This window comes from Macaca mulatta, chromosome 10 (assembly GCF_049350105.2).
Source record: "Macaca mulatta isolate MMU2019108-1 chromosome 10, T2T-MMU8v2.0, whole genome shotgun sequence".
In the NCBI taxonomy this organism is placed as follows: domain Eukaryota; kingdom Metazoa; phylum Chordata; class Mammalia; order Primates; family Cercopithecidae; genus Macaca; species Macaca mulatta.
The window spans coordinates 111,803,790-111,822,371 of NC_133415.1; the positions used below are offsets into that span (position 1 = coordinate 111,803,790).

General features: G+C 51.1%; 1 protein-coding gene across 4 annotated transcripts; it reads left to right on the forward strand.

The window, feature by feature from the left end:
- The first annotated feature begins 49 nt into the window (after nt 1-49).
- Nucleotides 50-18,582, forward strand: TUBB1 (tubulin beta 1 class VI). 4 transcript variants are annotated; one of them, XM_077952102.1, is made up of 9 exons: nt 50-726; nt 5,709-5,812; nt 6,415-6,621; nt 6,765-6,866; nt 7,971-9,875; nt 11,290-12,650; nt 15,949-16,057; nt 16,593-16,703; nt 16,807-18,582. In XM_077952102.1, exons 6-9 carry the CDS (start codon nt 12,594-12,596, stop codon nt 17,883-17,885), a joined length of 1,356 nt encoding a protein of 451 aa, XP_077808228.1. In that variant the 5' UTR covers nt 50-726; nt 5,709-5,812; nt 6,415-6,621; nt 6,765-6,866; nt 7,971-9,875; nt 11,290-12,593; the 3' UTR covers nt 17,886-18,582. The 4 variants fall into 4 exon arrangements, with proteins under 4 accessions (XP_077808228.1, XP_077808229.1, XP_077808227.1 ...); XM_077952103.1 differs by lacking the exons at nt 6,415-6,621; nt 7,971-9,875 and having other exon boundaries at nt 5,709-5,799; XM_077952101.1 differs by having other exon boundaries at nt 50-9,875.

An 18,582-nucleotide genomic window follows, 5' to 3' on the forward strand; every position in this document is an offset into this window, starting at 1 on the left:
CGGGACACTCCCCCGGGGCGGGGCTGTCCCATCGCGGCTCCTGCCCCGCCCGGTGACCCCTGTCCGCCCCGCCCGGCGCCGCGCCCCGCTCCCTCCCTGGCTCCGGGGTGCCTGAACTCGCGGGCCAGGCGCGAGGTCACCGGGCAGACCCCAGGCCGGAGCCCGCCGCCGGCCGCCGCGGGCTAGTGACCGCCCTGAGCGCGGGACTGTCCAACTGGACCTCTTTGCCGGGGTTCCTGGCTTCGGGGTGGGGGACCGCAGGCTCATGGGACCCCTTGACCCTGCGTTCCTGGGGCCCTGAGCCCTGGAGAGAGGCCCCAGCTTCACATCTGGGCTCAGGCCTCCCCTAGGAAGGCACCCGGGGATGCGGCCACCGCCCCCACAGAAGGGTGCCAGCGCCTGGCTTTCTAAACCCCTTTTCCCAAAGGCCCAGGCCCTTTCGGAGGGACGGTTCCCTTTTGCAGAGAAAGAAGGAGGGATCTTTCTAGAAGATGCCCCAAAGGAAAATTCCACTTGGCGCATGCATCAGGAGTTCTACAATGTGACTTCCAAAGATGTCTGAAAAGGTTTTCTGCTAACAAAACTCTTCTTAGTCAAATGAGGAACCAAAAGCAGAAGTGGCCCCCCAGGACGTGGTTTTGTAACTAGAGGAGGGCTTCTCGCTCCCTGCGGCCCCTCTGAGTGCTTGTCATGGCCTTCGGGCCCACACCATGGCCTCCTTCTCTGGTAAGAACAGGGTCCGGCATTGTGGGCTTGGGCCTGACAGGCCCTTGCTGGGGGCCCTTGGCACAGGGCCCTCAGATGAGCTTGCCCAACTCTCTTCATACTCAGTGGCACCACATTCCGAGGGTGCCACGTGGGCAAGGGGAATTCACAGCAGCTGCCTCCTGACTTCCAGCAGCTTCCATGACCATTCCCGGAAGCACTGAGGTGGCCATGGAATCCCGTATGACTGTCTGAGCGGAGAGCAAGGCTGGAGAGCTGCTTCGTCAGCCCAGAAGTTTCGGTCCTTGTTCTCCAAAAAGTGGTCACTGAGGCAAAGTGTGGACCCGGGGCTCTATCTACTGACGTGTCTCTTATTTGTTTGGCAAGTTGCTCATGTGTCCATCAGTCATCAGAAGGCGGGGTGTCCATTAGTGTCCATCAGTCATCAGAAGGCGGGGTGGCGTGGCCATCCTGAGAGAAGCCCCCCAAGGCTGAGCTGGCGGTGGGGGTGGAAGCCAGGCCTCCCAACCTCTGGGCATAAAAGGAGTGGAAAGAGAATTGCCAATAGGGGGCTTTCTTCCCCTCATGTCAACTCTCTGGCCTCCCTGACTACAGGAGCTGGGTCCTTGTGAGGAAGAAATCCAGACACAGCTGCCCCTGCCGGGTCATCAGGTGGCATCTACCAAAGTGGCCGGTTTTTGGCCTCTTCTAAAGAAAAAGCTAAGAACTCACAAAATTTTGCGGGAAGAGACATTGTGCCCCTCCCTCCAAGTACCCATAGACTGTTATGATCCAGGTGCTATGAAGTCCAATAGCACATTCTACAGCCTGAGGAACAAGCCTGGAGATGGGAGGGCCCCTTGTGCTTGGCCTCTGATGCCTGAGCTGTGATGTCCTGGGCCCTCATCCCTGAATCTGGGTGAAAAGGCACCCAAGGTATAAGCTTCTCTTTCCTGTAGCATGGGGAGAGCTGGGGTGCTCCGAAGATGCTCCGAGACTCTCCCAGCAGGTCCAGCGCATGTACAAGGTATCAAGACAGGCAGGTCCAGCAAGGCAGGCACACGGACCCCTGCAGTCACATGGGGCCCCAAGTCCTGAAGTGTAATGCACAGCTGAACAAGGGCCTCTCCAGGTTCACTGTGCCCTGGGCCCCACAAATTATGTAGCTGGGTCTGATGACAGCAGCCGCACCTGCTCCATCACAAGTCCTGTACATCACCTGCTTTCAGCCCAGAGCCTCTGGCAAATCAAACTCACAAACAAGGGGTAGGAGGAGGGGTGAGACAGTCAGGGAGGGAATAAACATTCACAGTTCTGCTCCTGACTATGCTGGCACAAGGCTTAGTTTATCTGGGGAGTTCCAAAGAGGAGACTCTCCGGATTTACCCTATTGAAAGTTGGTTAAAGGGAAGGATATTTTTAGGCTGGTAACAAAAAGGACGTCCAAAGTTGACAAGTTGTGGCCCTTGGGTTTCCCTAACATAGAAGCAATTCAAGATCAGAATCCGATGGAAGAACAGGGGAGGAAGAGAGGCAGGGAGTCCATCCATTTGAAATCATCACCTCCCCTCCCCTCCCCCCCTTCCCCTTTTTCTCTTTTTCTTTTTCTTTTTCTTTTTGTTACAGTCTTGCTCTGTTGCCTGGGTGAGTGCAATGGAGCAATCTCGGCTCACTACAACCTCCGCCTCCTGGGTTCACGCGATTCTCCTGCCTCAGCCTCCCGAGTAGCTGGGATTACAGGCGCACACCACCACACCTGGCTAACTTTTTGTATTTTTAGTAGAGACGGGGTTTCACTATGTTGACCAGACTGGTCTTGAGCTCCTGACCTAGAGATCCTCCCGCCTCGGCCTCCCAAAGTGCTGGGATTACAGGTGTGAGCCACCGCGCCCGGCCTAAAATCATTTTCAACCCAAGAAGGAAGGAAGGGTCCTGATGAGACTTACCTCTTCAGCGCCTTCTGATGGGTCCAACACAGCAAACCAAGCAGAGACAGGGTTCCTCATCTCTGAACCTGGTCCTGGTCGAGTGGATGAATGCGTGGCTGCCACACTGCTCCGAGAAGCTGGTGGGCTGTGTCACTTTGGGGGTTACTAAAATTGTGCAGCAGAGGATCCTAAATAGGTTGGGTTTTTTTGGTTTTGGGGTTTTTGTTTGTTGTTTTTGTTTTCCCCTTAACTTGATGCAAGATCTTAAACATGTTCCTTGTGGGGGCGGGGCTGGCGATGACCACAAACCCCCCAAACTCAAATTCCAGTGCTGCTATTAGTGAAGGATGTTTAGCCGGAGGAGTTCTCTGAAGGGCACGCAGATAAAGCCGGGAGGTGTCTGGGACTGGAAGAAGAGGAGGAGCACATTGGGAACCTGATAGACAGGCCACCCCAGCCGTTTCTTGCTGGGGACTGCTTGCTGGGGGTTGAGTCTAGCCCCAGAGCTGTGTCTCTCTCTCTTCAAAGCAGACTCACCTGCAGAGCAGTCTGGGGACTCTTGGAAACTGGAAAGGTGTGTTTCCTCCTGAGTTGGCTGCAGGTGCCTGCAAGGTGGTTTTGTGGATACTGACTCATCTTCTCATCTGGGCCGGGATCCGAGGAGGCTTGGGGCAGGGCACTTGGACCTTCCTACCTCTGAGGCCCTACTTGCCTAAGCATTGCTTCTAGCAGCCCTTTATAAGCAGCTGTGTGCCGCCACCTTCCAGCTTGGGGGCAGAATTAAGTAGGTAGTTAGAGCGAGGCATCTCCCCTGAAACCACTTTGCCTGGAAAGCTGGGCACCTGTCCTGGGTTTTCCTCCCTGGAGGTAACGGAGTCATTCCTGCTCCCAGTGGTGCTTGAGGGCAGAGGGCTGAGCCGACGACATTCTAGAGGGCTCTGCAGCCCCATTTGATCCTTTGCACAACGCTGTGGGTGGGGGTGGGGGTGGGGAGGCAGATGCTATTACTCCATTCTACTGGTGAAAAGACTGAGCCTCTGGAGATGTCAGGAAACCTGCGCTCAGCATGAGGCTCCTGGGTGGCAGGTTCGAATCCAGTCCCCTTTTTTTTTTTTTTTTTAACCCTATGAATTCTCCTGGAAAACACATGATCCAAGGCCACAGACACAAAAGCCTATTCATTTCTAAAAATAAGGCTGAGTTTTCTCCTCATTATGATAAAGATCAGCACTCAGGCCAGGGCTGGCCCACCTTCCCAACCTGGCGGAGGAGAACACAGATGAGTTTTAACTGACTGTGGAATGGCCTCGAAATCCTTTTTCTCCTTCTCCCTTTGTGCCATATTGTCTGGCTCCCACCCCGGCAAGCTGCAGATATTTCCTATTATTCCACATTCCTGAGTTTAGCCACATCCTGGATACCGGCATTTGTTTGGGTGGATGCCGACAATGCTCGCTAGGCTAGGCTGGTTTTGCAGGGCACAACGGTTCCCTCACTGGCTACAGGAGTTGCTCTTGATCCACTTGGTCAACGGGTCAGAGGCACTCGCGAACAGCCAGATATCTCTGCAGTGAGGGTCTTCAGATAGGGTGGGTCAGGTTTGCAATCTACCATGCCACTGTCCCCAGGCACCACCATGCATCACATCCTGGCCTGGTTGTGTTATGGGAAAGGGGATCCCAACCCAGACGCCAAGAGAGGGTTCTTGGACCTCATGCAAGAAGGAATTCGGGGAAAGTCCATAAAGTGAAAGCAAGTTTATTAAGAAAGCAAAGGAATAAAAGAATGGCTACTCCACAGGCAGAGCAGCAGCATGAGAAGCTCAGCTATTTATACTTACTGTTACTTCTTGAGTATACACTAAACAAGGGGTGGATTATTCATGAGTTTTTTGGAAAGGGGTGGGCAATTCCAGGAACTGAGGTTCCTCCCCTTTTTAGACCATACAGGGTAACTTCCTGATGCTGCCATGGCATCTGTAAACTGTCATGGTGCTGGTAGGAGTTTCTCTTAGCATGCTAATGCATTATAATTAGCATATAATGAGCAGTGAGGACAACCAGAGGCCACTTTCATCGCCATCTTGTATTTGGTGGGTTTTGGCTGGCTTCTGTATCACATCCTTTTATCAGCAAGGTCTTTTTTTTTTTTTTTGTCTTGTTGTTTTGTTTTGAGACAGAGTTTTGCTGTTGTTACCCAGGCTGGAGGGCAATGGCGCAATTTTGGCTCACTGCAACTTCTGCCTCCTGGGGTCAAGTGATTCTCCTGCCTTAGCATCCCGAGTAGCTGGGATTGATTACAGGTGCCTGCTACCATGCGTGGCTCATTTTTTGGCTTTTTTTTAGTAGAGATGGGGTTTCACCATGTTGGCCAGGCTGGTCTCGAACTCCTGACCTCAGGTGTTCCACCTGCCTCAGCCTCCCAAAGTGCTGGGATTACAGGCCTGAGCCACGGCACCTGGCCTTTCAGCAAGGTCCTGGTGACCTGTACCTTGTGCTGACCTCCTATCTCTTCCTGTGACGTAGAATGCCTAACCTCCAGGGAATGCAGTCCAGTAGGTCTCAGCCTTATTTTACCCAGTCTATATTCAAGATGGAGTCGCTCTGGTTCAAATGCCTCTAACAGTTGCACAGTGACTGGTGGCGCACACTTGCTTAAGTGTGGATGTGGCTCGTTGGGCCGACATTGATGAGGGCAGCCTCATCAGCATCACCTTTGGGGCACGCCCTGTGCAGCACAGCATGTAACAGACACAGCCCACCCATGAACTCACCAGGAAGTCTTCAAAGGGGCACTCAGTGACTATTTACCCGATTGAATTTGTTTGCCCTCTGAAGTTAGGCTGTCAGCAAATACTTGTTGAGCACCTAGTATGTGCAGGCTTCTGTTTTCTTCCCCGGGGATTCCGCAGTGAACAAAGTCCCTGTCTGCAAGGACTTACGTGTTCTGCATAAGGGAACATGTGGAAAAGTAAAATGCTCAGGAGGTAGGAAGTGCTTGGAAACAGTTAAAAGGGGGAACAGGAGAGACTGGGGGCGGTCTCTGGAGAAGTCTGGTCTGGGACCATTCTTTTAGGTATCCAGTGAGTTGGGATTGAATAATGAGACAGCCATGGAAGGTGCTGGAAGGAGACTCAGCAGAAGACTGTCTGCAGAGGCCTGAGAATGTGAGTGCATTGGGTAAGTGTGTGATGCACTGGGGAAAGCCTGTGGGGAGGCCATGGACAGGTGGGCTCAGCCTCCAAGCTGCAGGGACCATGCGGGCACTCAGGCCAGCTTCACACGGCCAGCCCACCTCTCCCCTTCCCTCCTGCTTCTGCCATCTGACAGAGGTTCTGCTGGCTTCCTTCTTCATCCCCCACCTAATTTCCCTGTCTAGCGGGTTTCCCATCCCTGTCTCATGGGGCGTGTGCATTTTGGAAGATGTGAAGGCACATATCAACCTTCCTTTTGTAAGAGGTTTGGGTTTTCTCCCGGTTGCCACTGGCTTTCCAGGAGGGCAGTGGCTGAGAGCTGATTTCTGTTTGTAAGATCCCTCTGGTGGCTGTGGGAAGGATGCTGTGAGTGGAGACAGCCGTGGGACAGGAAGGGCCCTGGAGGGGAGAGCCACAGGTGATGGATGAGGAATGCTGCTGGAGAGAAGGGGAGAGTAGATGCATCAGGACACCCACCTGGGAGCAGGGCTTGCAGGAAGCAGTTACAGAGTGAGGAGCAGGGGACATGAGCACCCCGGGCTCCTGGAGCCTGCCTCTTGACCCCTTGAATTGTACCCCTGGATGTAGGTGTCTGAAGACCTGCAATCTATTTCTGGTTCTGCCACATTATCCTGAGACTTGAACACGTCAGTTCCTCTCTGAGCCTTAGTTTCTTCTACAATGTGGTGAGAACCATCACTCAGCTCGAAGGTGGTGGTGTCATGCAGGCTACACGAGGGAGCACGTGGGAGACGGCGGCGGCAGAGAAACTGGTCAAGACCGGCAGAGTGGGAGGCTAGTGCTGCTTTCACCCTCTAAGTCCCTGGAGGGCAGGGCCCATATTTTCTACTTTTCTGAGGTCCCTCAAAACTCATACATCAGAGATTTCTTGGACAAACATTGGGCTTGAAGTAGTATATATTTTTGTTCGATTTCAGCTCCAGGTGCTGACCCATTTTATGCTTATCTCTGTTCATGCCACAGAACATCGCCTATCACTAGCTGCAACTTCGGGAGACGGGAAAGATCCAAGTGAGAAGGTTCGTATGTCCATGTCTTCGATCTCTGCAGCAGTTCAGGGGAAGTGATGGTGGGGGGTGTGTGTGTGTGCACGCGCGTGTGTGTCTGCAGTTCAGGGGAAGTGGTGGTGTGTCTGTGTGTGTGTGTGCGCGTGTGTGTTTGCAGTTCAGGGGAAGTGGTGGTGTCTGTGTGTGTGCGCGCGCGTGCGTGTTTGCAGTTCAGGGGAAGTGATGGTGGTGTGTCTGTGTGTGTGTGCGCGCGTGTGTGTTTGCAGTTCAGGTGTGTGTGTGTGTGCGCGCGTGCGTGTTTGCAGTTCAGGAGAAGTGATGGGGTGTGTGTGTGTGCGCGCGTGCATGTTTGCAGTTCAGGTGTGTCTGTGTGTGTGTGTGCGCGCGTGCGTGTTTGCAGTTCAGGGGAAGTGATGGTGTGTGTGCACGCGTGCGTGTTTTCTCTTGTACATCAGAGGCGCCGCAGCCTGCGTGCGGTTCACCAGTGCACCCAGAGAGACAGCAAGGTGTTTCCAGCCTCTGGGCTTGGGGGCTGGACAGGCGTGAGGAGCAGCCAGAGTCTGCCTGGTACAGGAACCATGAGCATCTCAGCTGTGGGGGAAGAAGGTTAACACTCCTGGCTCAGCGAACACCAGCAATGTCCTCCTAGTCCCTCTCCTCTTGTAGTTAGTTATTCATCCTCCTAGAACTTTCTTTTCCAGTAAGAGAACACACACCGAGGCAGGGTACAAGAAAGTGGAGCTCAGCTCCTCTGGCGGCCTGCCCACACCCGCTGAGTCACTCATAATGGCCCCTCAGATGTCATTTTCTTGCTAAGACATTTGGAATAATTTCTGGTTCTAAATCACACGCAAACAGTATAATTCAACAATCTTCCCTGAGTTATTCAAGGAACTTCAATGCACTCAGAAGTGGAAGATCGGGGCGGATGAAATCAATGAGTTCTCTGAGTGCTCTGTTTTTCTCTGAATTCTATTTCATTTGCCAAATGGAGGGTGGGGGCAGCTCCATCTGACCCCTGGGGGATAACTCCTGGGGGAAGTCTGGAAGCAGCCGATTCAGGGTTTCTGGGTGACACTGGTTTTTCTTATCTTCCTGGTTCTATTCCTGTAACAGACCCAAGTGTCATGCAGGAAAAGGCTTGCTGCCATGGAGCCTTCTGTGGACTGCTGTGACAGGCCGCTGGAAGAGAGGGTTTCAAGCTCAGGGCTGGGCTGGTCCCGGCTGGGAATCTCAGTGTTGTGGGCCATGGGCGTCCTCACCACATTTGCTGGGAGGAAGCTCCTGCCCTCCGCCCTCTGGGACAATGCTTGCTGATCTCACCTGAATGCAGTCACTGCTAACCTGCCTTGGTCACAGCCCTTTGTTGGGGGGCAGAAAACAACTTTGTCACTCATCACAGTGGCCACTGTTAGTCACTTGCTGCAGTTCAGGACTGGGGGCGGTCACCTTCACCTGGCAAAACAGACCCTGGGGTCGTGCTGGCATCTCCAGGGGCACTGTTCGCCTATGTCCTGCACAGGGCCCGCTTCTACCAGTCCGAGGGCAAGGCAGACTGTATTCCCCACCTCATTGCTGGCACTAAGTTGGCACTCAGAGGAGAGCTGTTTCCTCTGGGGAGCAGGTACCTTCAGAAATAAGGACAAGAGAGTTGAGACGGGATGCACGGCTTTCCAGACCCGCTGCCTTTCCTGCCACTCTGTTCTGCCCAGACATTTTCAACTGAGACAAGCCCCGATGCCCACGGCCATGTCAGGTCTGCCGCATGGTAGGTGCTCCGTCTGTAGGTGTGGAATGCATGGGCCTGTCTGCACCAAGAGCCGCATCTCCCCCTCCCACCCTGTGAAGCCCACTTGAAAACCACCACCGGCAGCTACGTGTTAGGGGGCAGCCCTGGCAGGCCCATTCCTCACACCAACTTGTGACGCGGGAACTTTTATTTCATTTTTCATGTGAAAAAATCCAGGTTTAGGGCGAAGATGAGCCCCTGGGTGGTGGAGCTGCCACTCCGCCCCTCACCCTCTCACAGCCCAGCGTCCAAAGCTCAGCGCTTGCCTGGCCTGAATAAACATGGCCGGCGATACAGGAATCAAAGCAAACAGGGCTTCTCTCTCTTTCCTCCTTTTTGCCAACTGCCCCATTAACAGAAAAACCTTTTAAGCGCCCCCCCTGGAAACCTGGCTTTTTCCCCTCCCTAAGCAAACTGAGATGGCCAAGAGGAATGTGCTGCAGTGCGGAGGGTGGGCGGAGGACCCCAGCACCCTGGATCCTGCTCACATGGCAAAGAATGAACACAGGCAGATCAGAAATGCCCCTTGGGCCCAGTCCCGTGGTCCCTGCAGCGAGGCGGTTTGTGGCCAACAGGGGCTCCTTTCAGGAGCTGGGCCACAGAAGGCCGCGGCTGCCCACTGGTCACACCTTCCCATAATAGCTCACTACGGTTATTCCATATAGTCTGTCCCCAAACATCCAGGTTTCATGGAGCAGTTTATACCTTCAGCCTAGACCACCTCTTACAGAATGGAGGAAAAAGGTGACCCTATCTAGAGAAGGACACACTTGTGAATAAACACATCACTGGCTTTAAGAACACAGCCCGCTCTGAGCATCACTGCTCAAACTTGCCCAGCTGTCGATGTGCCCTTAACAAACATTTACTGAGGCCCTGCCATGGATCAGGCACTTTGGGGACTCAAAGATGAAATGACACGGACAGCTCCCAGGCTGGCAGGAGATAAGGCATGTGTATAAGTAATTAGCAAACAGGGCCATGTGTGGCACTGCAGGTTCAAGTGCTCTGGTCCCCAGGAGGGGAGGTGTCTCTGGCGAAGGAACCGCCTGTGGGAAGATCATGGAGCTGTCTTTGGTCTCTGGAGGAGTCTGATAGGCAGGGGCCCCTGGGTGGGGAGGGAGGCTGGGGAGAGCTGGTGGGGACAGACAGAAGGGGGAAAAAGGTCGAGGCATGCCGGGAGAGAAGCTGGAAGTGAGGCAAGATGGGCTAACGTCTATGGAAACAGAATGGTCTGTTCTTAATTTTAAAATGGTCTGTGTTAATTTCTGAAAAACACTGCTGAGGACCTGTGAATATCCTCCTCTTGAATTTGCACATTCTTCTCTTTACCTTTGGGCAGGGAGGAGGGCTGACTGGACCGGAAGCATCTGTGAGTCATGTGACATTCAGGTTTGAGCACAAAAATGTTCCAAACTTAAGAGAAACATTGCAAGGGTACTAATCTTGTGCTAACTTTGAAAAGACTCAGCAATTGTTACCACTTTGCCCCTTTATTTAACTGCTGTCTCTCTGTTTATCACATTATTGTGGTTGTGGAACTGGTTCAGAGTAAGCTGCCAGCATCACAACGACCTTGAAGTACAGTGCTTCATAATATGGGATCTCCTGGAAACAAGGACTTCCACTTAGAACCACCGTACCATGATCAAAGTCAAGAAATGGAACACTGATACTATTTTCCAGTATACACAGTTCTTATTCGAATTTTGACAATTATCCTCACACCATCCTCTATAGGAGCCCTCTTCCCTGGTCCTGGATCCAGCCCAGGATCACGGGGTACACTGTCAGTACTCAAGGGCAGCCTGGGATCTACACACTAGACAGAGGTGAGAAGCAGTCCCAGTCCGGGCACTCTTAGGACAGAGTGCTCTCTTCTTCCCCACCTCTAGGTTTCTCTTCTAGTTTTTAGCTCAGGCCCTTTGGCTGTGTATTTGAGCTCCTCTGCAAGTAAGCAGAAGCGATTTCCCCAGACACTCCATCGCTAGGAACTTTCCTGATTGTGTTCCTGACCTCACATCCTGGGCCCCACCAGGCCTGTAGAGGGAACACAAGGCTTAGGAGTCAAACCTGGGCTTGGGGCACAGGAAGCATAGGCTCCTCATGGATCAGGCTGGGCTCCAATGCTTCAACCAAGGTCACGGGTCTGGCAAGAGGCAGGGGAGGGAAGCACCTCCAGGGCTTCTGGCTCTGAGTTCAGCAGTCTTGCCTTGAGTCCCTGTCCTGAGAGATGTGTCCTTGAGCTGCTCCAGAGCTAGGAGTGCTCTCTTCCTAAGTAAGCCAGAGTTCCACGAGTGCAGGATCTGGCCGCATCTACCTCCTTCATTCCCTTGTCTGCAGCACCCAAGGTGAGCCCAGCATATGACAGATCCCCTTCCATAGCCATTCAAGGAATGGGGGCAACCTCAGGGTGCCCGGCAGACGCTAAAGAGGCCTTGAGAGGCAGGTGCTCGCTGGGTGGTGGTTGTCCACATCCTCAGGGCTTCAGGAGACCTTGCCCTGTACCTGCCCACCTGCACCTTGAGAGCTCAACAGGCACAAGGCAGTGCCTACCAGCTCTCCCCTTCTGAGTCAGTACTCTCATGCCTTCTCGGGGAGTCCATTCCCCATCTTCTTTGGAAGTGTCCACCTTCTCTCCTCCAGGTGGTGGGGAACTGCCATCCTCCTGGGCAAGGATATGGAGCTGGTGTTTGGCCTGGATGCCCTTGCCTGGTTGGAGGTAATAAAGCCTAGGGCTGGCTTTCAACGTTGATAGAAGCTTGGTGGCAGAGGATGTACTGAGGACCAGGAGACAGAACAGCTGCTTTCAAGCTGCTGAGTACCCAGCCTGCTGCCACTTAAGTACTGCGTGTGAGGGAATGCAATTTTTTTTTTTTTTTTTTTGACAGAGTGTTGCTCTTGCCCAGCCTGGAGTGCAATGGCGTGATCGTGGCTCACTACAACCTCTGCCTCTCAGGTTCAAGCAATTCTCCTGCTGCAGTCTCCTGAGTAGTTGGGACTACAAGTGTGTGCCACCACACCTGGCTAATATTTGTATTTTTAGTAGAGATGGGGTTTTGCCATGTTGGCCAGGCTGGTCTTGAACTCCTGACTTCTGGTGATCTGCCCATCTTGGCCTCCCAAAGTGCTGGGATTACAGGAGTGAGCCACCACACCCAACTCTAAGGGAATGCAATTGGGAGTCCATTTTGTTCTTGGAGAATTCAGGGTCTGGTAAAGGGACCCTATGGCAAATATTAAGACCATGGCAGGAAAGACGGAACGACAGAGCGGGAGCTGGGAAGGCGCAGCCCAGCCCTGGCATGGACAGGGCAGGGGTCCAAGAGGCCTGCAGGACACTGCAGAGTAACTTACAGACAGGGTGAGAAAGGGCACGTGGGGGAGGGGCGGGCAGACAGCGCCTGATGCAGGCAATCCTGGGACCTGTGAGGCCCAGCTGTGAAGCCTCCCGCCGCGTTGGGGCACGGGGCTTCTGGGGACCAAAGTCTTGAAAAGGGGCCGGGAAGTTGGACAGGGAAAGCCCTTGGAGGTGGTCTGGTTACCTGGGTGAGCTAGGAGCCAGAGTCATCACATCACAGGCATCAGGGCCAGCATGGGCACCTAGAAGCCTGCAAACAGTGCCAGCCTCCAGGCACTGAGGTGGCCTTTAATCTTGCACTCACTCTCTAGGAAATGATGGGGCAGTATTCTGTGCTGAGAGAGGAAAAACACCCCCTTCCAAAAGCATGACAGGCAGAAAGCAGAGAAGGGCCAGGACTGGCTGAGGGCGGGGAACTGGGCCTCTGGGGTGGACACACCCTTGGTCACATTGCGAGGGTAGCTTAGTTGGCCAGTCCCACCACTGCAATGACCACAGTTGTGTTGGGCTCACACCAGTGAACCAAGGCTCTGGATTCTGAGAGTCTTGAGGATTCTGTGAAGATCTCAGACTTGGGCTCACAGCAAGGATGCGTGAAATTGTCCATATTCAGATTGGCCAGTGTGGCAACCAGATCGGAGCCAAGGTAAGTAATGTCTGGTTACTAATCCTAGCTTTGCCACAGTCCACAGAGGCGGACAACCAAGAGAATACCCTAAGTTAGCAGGGAAGACAATGAGTCGAGCAGATTTCATGTACTTGCTAAATATCAGACAATGCCTTTGGGCTTTAAAAAAATTCTTAAAAAAAGAATTTCACACGGGAAAAGAAGGAAACAATCTTTAAAGAGCTACAAGATACATTAAGGGCTTACAGTGTTAAGTTAGTTAATTTTCTCCATAGACACCTAGGCACAACACATGCCAACCATTACATTATATAATATGCTTATCATCTTTTTCTTTGCCCACTCTGTTGCCCAGGCTGGAGTAGAGTGGCAGAATCATGGCTCACCACAGCCTCAACCTCCTGGGCTCAAGCTATTCTCCTGCCTCAGCCTCCTGAGTAGCTGAGATTATAGGCAGGCACCACTATGCCTGGCTAATTTTTTAATTTTTTTTGAGAGACAGGGATCTCACTTTGTTGCCCAGGCTGGTCTTGAACTCATGGGCTCAAGTGATCCTCCCGCCTCCGACTTCCAAAGTGGTGGGGTGACAGGTGTAAGCCACCGTGTGTGGCACTTTTATCATCTTTTATTTTTTTGAGATGGAGTTTTGCTCTTGTCGCCCAGGCTGGAGTGCGATGGCGTGATCTCGGCTCACTGCAACCTCCACCTCCTGGGTTCAAGTGATTCTCCTGTCTCAGCCTCCCCAGTAGTAGTAGCTGGGATTACAGGCATGCGCCACCATGTCTGGCTAATATTGTATTTTTAGTAGAGACGGGGTTTCATCATGTTGGTCAGGTTGGTCTCGAACTCCTGACCTCAGGTGATGTGCCTGCCTTAGCCTCCCGAAGTGCTGGGATTATAGGCGTGAGTCACTGTACCTGGCTTACTTTTATCATCTTAACAATGAACTTCTCATATCTAAAAACAGTAATTTGTCTCAAAACAGCTTTTTGAAGTTTTTTGAGAAACTTTCTATACGCTGTCACTATGGTGTCTTTTCCCTCCCCTCTCATGTTTATTATAGCCCTTAAAAAAATCAATTACTGTTTGATTAGTATGCAATTGAAAATTTAAGAGATAGACCTAAAATAAAGTTTTTGTGTACAGTAACATCATTAATTAAAATACACTCCCTGGAATATAAATGAGTGTTTCTCTCCCTTGCCCCCCTGCTTAAAATTTTCTACCAAGTATGTAACTTACTTGGCCAACCCCAAGAACACAGATGCCCGAGCCCAGGATCTCCAGTCTTGATTTTAAGATGGCCAACTGCACTGAGAAAATTTACCATGTTCTCTTTGCTATTGTGAAGTTACTTTTACTAATATGAGATGCATTAAAAGTAAGGTTTTAAAACTCTTTGCTATTGTGAAGTTACTTTTACTAATATGAGATGCATTAGAAGTAAGGTTTTAAAACACCTACATTCATCATCCATCAATGACACTTGGGTTGTTTCTGCCTTTTGGCTATTGTGAGTAATGCTGCTAGGAAACAACTAAGGCTTTTAAATGCAGGTGTTTTAAATCCGGGGCAAAGAACATTACTGCTTGAAAAGAAGTCCCCATTCCTCCATGCCTCAGGGGTAAGACATTCATAACACACAGACAGAGAAGTGGGAGGCAGGAGCCCTGCTGCTCTGAAGCTGGAAGATAACATAGAAAGGGGCCCTCGAGAGACAGTGTTGGGTTTAGATAGGGTCTTCGCTCTCACTCTCAATTGTATTGTCTAGCGTTTAGAGTCCTGGCTGACTCATCATTTAGAGTCATAAGAACTTTAAGACACATTTAATTTGGGGTATCTTAGAACTTGAATTTATTTATTCTTCCACTCCCTGAACAGTGCTGGCAGTTTACCACGAACTAGTGCCTTGTTATTAAGACCATGGCCAGAGCAGCGCTGTCATTTACAAGATATGGTTGGAGTTTTAAACATACCCTTGGGGATTTTACTGTATGTGAATACATTTTCATTGCATTTTAATATGTGCTTTTCAGGGTGATCAGAAGGAGTCTTCCCAGTAACTGTTTCCATATTAAGAGCTTGGCACGTATCTATATTAATAAGTACTGTGTATGAGATTGGAAGTGCTTTATGTTTCAAATAGTTACTAGAGGACAACAATGTGTAATTTTGAGTTATGTGTATACCTGATCATCAAAAATGCACATTCCTGGCCGGGCGCAGTGGCTCATGCCTATAATCCTAGCACTTTGGGAGGCCGAGGCAGGTGGATCACCTGAGGTCAGGAGTTTGAGACCAGCCTGGCCAACATGGCAAAACCCCGCCTCTACTAAAAATGCAAAAATTAGCTGGGCATGGTGGTAGACGCCTGTAATCCCAGCTACTTGAGAGGCTGAGGCAGGAGAGTTGCTTGAACCCAGGAGGTGGAAGGTGCAGTGAGCCAAGATTGTGCCACTGCACTGCAGCCTAGGTGACAAGAGTGAAACTCGTCTCAAAAAAAAAAAAAAAAAAAAGGCCAGGCATGGTGGCTCATGCCTGTAATCCCAGTACTTTGGAAGGCCAAAGTGGGCGGATCACGAGGTCAAGAGATAGAGACCATCCTGGCCAACATGGTGAAACCCCGTGTCTACTAAAAATACAAAAATTAGCTGGGCATGGTGGCGCATGCCTGTAGTCCCAGCTACTCAGGAGGCTGAGGCAGGAGAATTGCTTGAACCCAGGAGGTGGAGGTTGCAATGAGCCAGGATCACGCCACTGTATTCCAGCCTGGTAACAGAGCAAGACTCTGTCTAAAAAAAAAAAAAAAAAAAAGTGCTAATTACTTAAAATCATGCACACAGGTCCAAGTTATGGGTTGCTTGAAAACGTTCATGAAAATAAATCCCCAAAGTGAAATGAGATATTATTGTGAAATCAGATAAGAATTGTTTATTTTCCTATAATGGAATCTATACTAGCTTGACGCATCATAAGGAGAAATTAAGAGCTATATTGACATTAAATTCTAAACAACAGCTTTAATATATATAATGGCCTGAACTTAATAGGAAGAAAATCCAATTTAGTATTCTGTGTTTGACATGTTATGTAAGGAGTTCAGGTGGGGAGAAAAGGCAGTCTTCATATTACTTCATATTGCTTAGTAGAGGCAAAAAGTGAATGATGCCATGGTTATTTATGAAAAGGTCCAAAAAGAATGTCTTGGGGAGGGTCAGGCAACCCCAGGGAAACAGGCCTGGGGGTGCTAACTTTCTCTCTGGTTAACACAGCGTTTTTCTGGGTCCGTTTACTCTGACCTTCCTCCTGCTTTCAGTTCTGGGAGATGATTGGTGAGGAGCACGGGATCGACTTGGCTGGGAGCGACCGCGGGGCCTCAGCCTTGCAGCTGGAGAGAATCAGCGTGTACTACAATGAAGCCTACGGTAGGACTGGCAGGGCTCTGGGAGCAGTGGTCCCGCAACTAGGAACATAAGTAGAGGAAGGGCAGAGGCCCAGGAGATGGAAATGTCAAAGCAGTGATGTCTAGGTTCAGGGAGGCGACAGGCAGGGCAGCAGCAGGATCCCAGAGTGGTAGGTCCCCAACCCTTGGTCAAGAGGCAGGACTGGGGAAGGAGCTGCTGGATGGGGCACACACCTTAACACAAGCAGGTCAAGTACTCACTTCCCTTTGTGGCTTCACAGATGAAACCAGAATCATTTCCAGTGCGAAGGAAGAGAATCTCTGTCATTGGCAATACCACAGGGCAGACGATGGAAATTGTTTCTTGGGTATTCTATAGATTTGTGGTATTGTTGTTGGGGTAAAAAATATGTTAGATACTCAAATCTCAACCTACCAAGGGCCCCTTTCTAGAATATCCATGATTTTTTTGGACCAGTATCACAAAGTTCTCTTTTGATAAAACATTAACTTCTAGAAAAACAAATAGGCTGACTTTTTCCTATTTTTCTACACAGGTAGGAAATATGTGCCCCGAGCAGTCTTGGTGGACCTAGAACCTGGGACGATGGACAGCATTCGATCTAGCAAATTAGGAGCCCTCTTTCAACCTGACAGTTTTGTCCATGGTAGGTTTTTCCAGAAGGTTCCACCAGGAGCAGGGGGGATGCCTTACTGGTGCCCTTCTCTTTTCACTTTTCTTCCCCTGCTGGTTACTCTTTTTGGTCACAGGTAACTCTGGAGCTGGCAACAACTGGGCCAAAGGCCATTACACGGAGGGAGCCGAGCTGATTGAGAACGTCCTGGAGGTAGTGAGGCACGAGAGTGAGAGCTGTGACTGCTTGCAGGGCTTCCAGATCGTCCACTCCCTGGGCGGGGGCACAGGCTCCGGGATGGGCACTCTGCTCATGAACAAGATTAGAGAGGAGTACCCGGACCGGATCATGAATTCCTTCAGTGTCATGCCTTCTCCCAAGGTGTCGGACACGGTGGTGGAGCCCTACAATGCAGTTCTGTCTATCCACCAGCTGATTGAGAATGCAGATGCCTGTTTCTGCATTGACAATGAGGCCCTCTATGACATTTGCTTCCGTACCCTGAAGCTGACGACACCCACCTACGGGGATCTCAACCACCTGGTGTCCTTGACCATGAGCGGCATAACCACCTCCCTCCGGTTCCCGGGTCAGCTCAACGCAGACCTGCGCAAGCTGGCGGTGAACATGGTCCCCTTCCCCCGCCTGCACTTCTTTATACCTGGCTTTGCCCCACTCACAGCCCAGGGCAGCCAGCAGTACCGAGCCCTCTCCGTGGCCGAGCTCACCCAGCAGATGTTTGACGCCCGCAATACCATGGCTGCCTGTGACCCCCGCCGTGGCCGCTACCTCACAGTGGCCTGCATTTTCCGGGGCAAGATGTCCACCAAGGAAGTGGACCAGCAACTGCTCTCCGTGCAGACCAGGAACAGCAGCTGTTTTGTGGAGTGGATTCCCAACAATGTCAAGGTGGCCGTCTGCGACATCCCACCCCGGGGGCTGAGCATGGCTGCCACCTTCATTGGCAACAACACGGCCATCCAAGAGATCTTTAACAGGGTCTCTGAGCATTTCTCAGCCATGTTCAAGAGGAAAGCTTTTGTGCACTGGTATACCAGCGAAGGGATGGACATCAACGAATTTGGGGAAGCTGAAAGTAACATCCATGATTTGGTATCCGAGTACCAACAATTTCAAGATGCCAAAGCAGGTCTAGAGGAAGATGAAGAGGTCATGGAGGAGGCAGAAATGAAGCCAGAAGATAAGGGACATTAACGGTGAGAGAAGCTGTGCCGTGGAGTCGCTTACAGAACAGTTTCACATTAGACGAGTGTTTCTCCTGCAGCACTCCAAAACCTATTCTGCACTGCAGCACAGTGAATGATACGCACTCATCATTAGCTTCGACACGGGGACTGCGGGAGACAGGTGGGGAACAGCTGACAGGCATTAGGGTCTTTGCTGACATTTACTAACCTTGAAGAGTTTGACATTCAATGCATACTTATTAGCTTAAAAAAATAGCAAATTTATTGTAAAGTGCTCCCTTTGTTTCAAAGTGTTCACTGAGTATTTTATTACATGCCCTGTGCCAGGCACCCAGACTACACATGTGGATTTGCAGGAAGCCACTGGAGTTGGTGTTAACATTTTTAAACTTTAGCAGCACTGATAAGCACCCTGGAATCCTCACTTGGTATCCGAGGGTTACTAAGACTCTTCCCTTAGGTTCTTTCCTTTGAGCAAACACTGCCTGCCGTCCTGCCTTCCTGTGCCTGCCAGCCTCCAGAAGAGCCAGGTGCCTGACTAGTACATGGGGAGCTACAGAGCCAAGGTCAATGTGAGTCAACATCCACTAGAAATATCCATGTTGTGTAGACCTGTGCACACACATGCTAACTGGAAAAGAGGAAAAAAGAAAAGCCACAGTCCTCTCCACAAAAACACCTGGTCCAAACATGAAAAACAAAAA

Bases quoted from the DNA above. Each gene is read 5' to 3' on its own strand.
- TUBB1 (XM_077952101.1), top strand. From the start codon at position 12,594: ATGCGTGAAATTGTCCATATTCAGATTGGCCAGTGTGGCAACCAGATC. The intron at 16,058-16,592 runs GTAGGACTGGCA...TTTTCTACACAG, and splicing joins GTACTACAATGAAGCCTACG to GTAGGAAATATGTGCCCCGA. The intron at 16,704-16,806 runs GTAGGTTTTTCC...TTTTGGTCACAG, and splicing joins ACCTGACAGTTTTGTCCATG to GTAACTCTGGAGCTGGCAAC.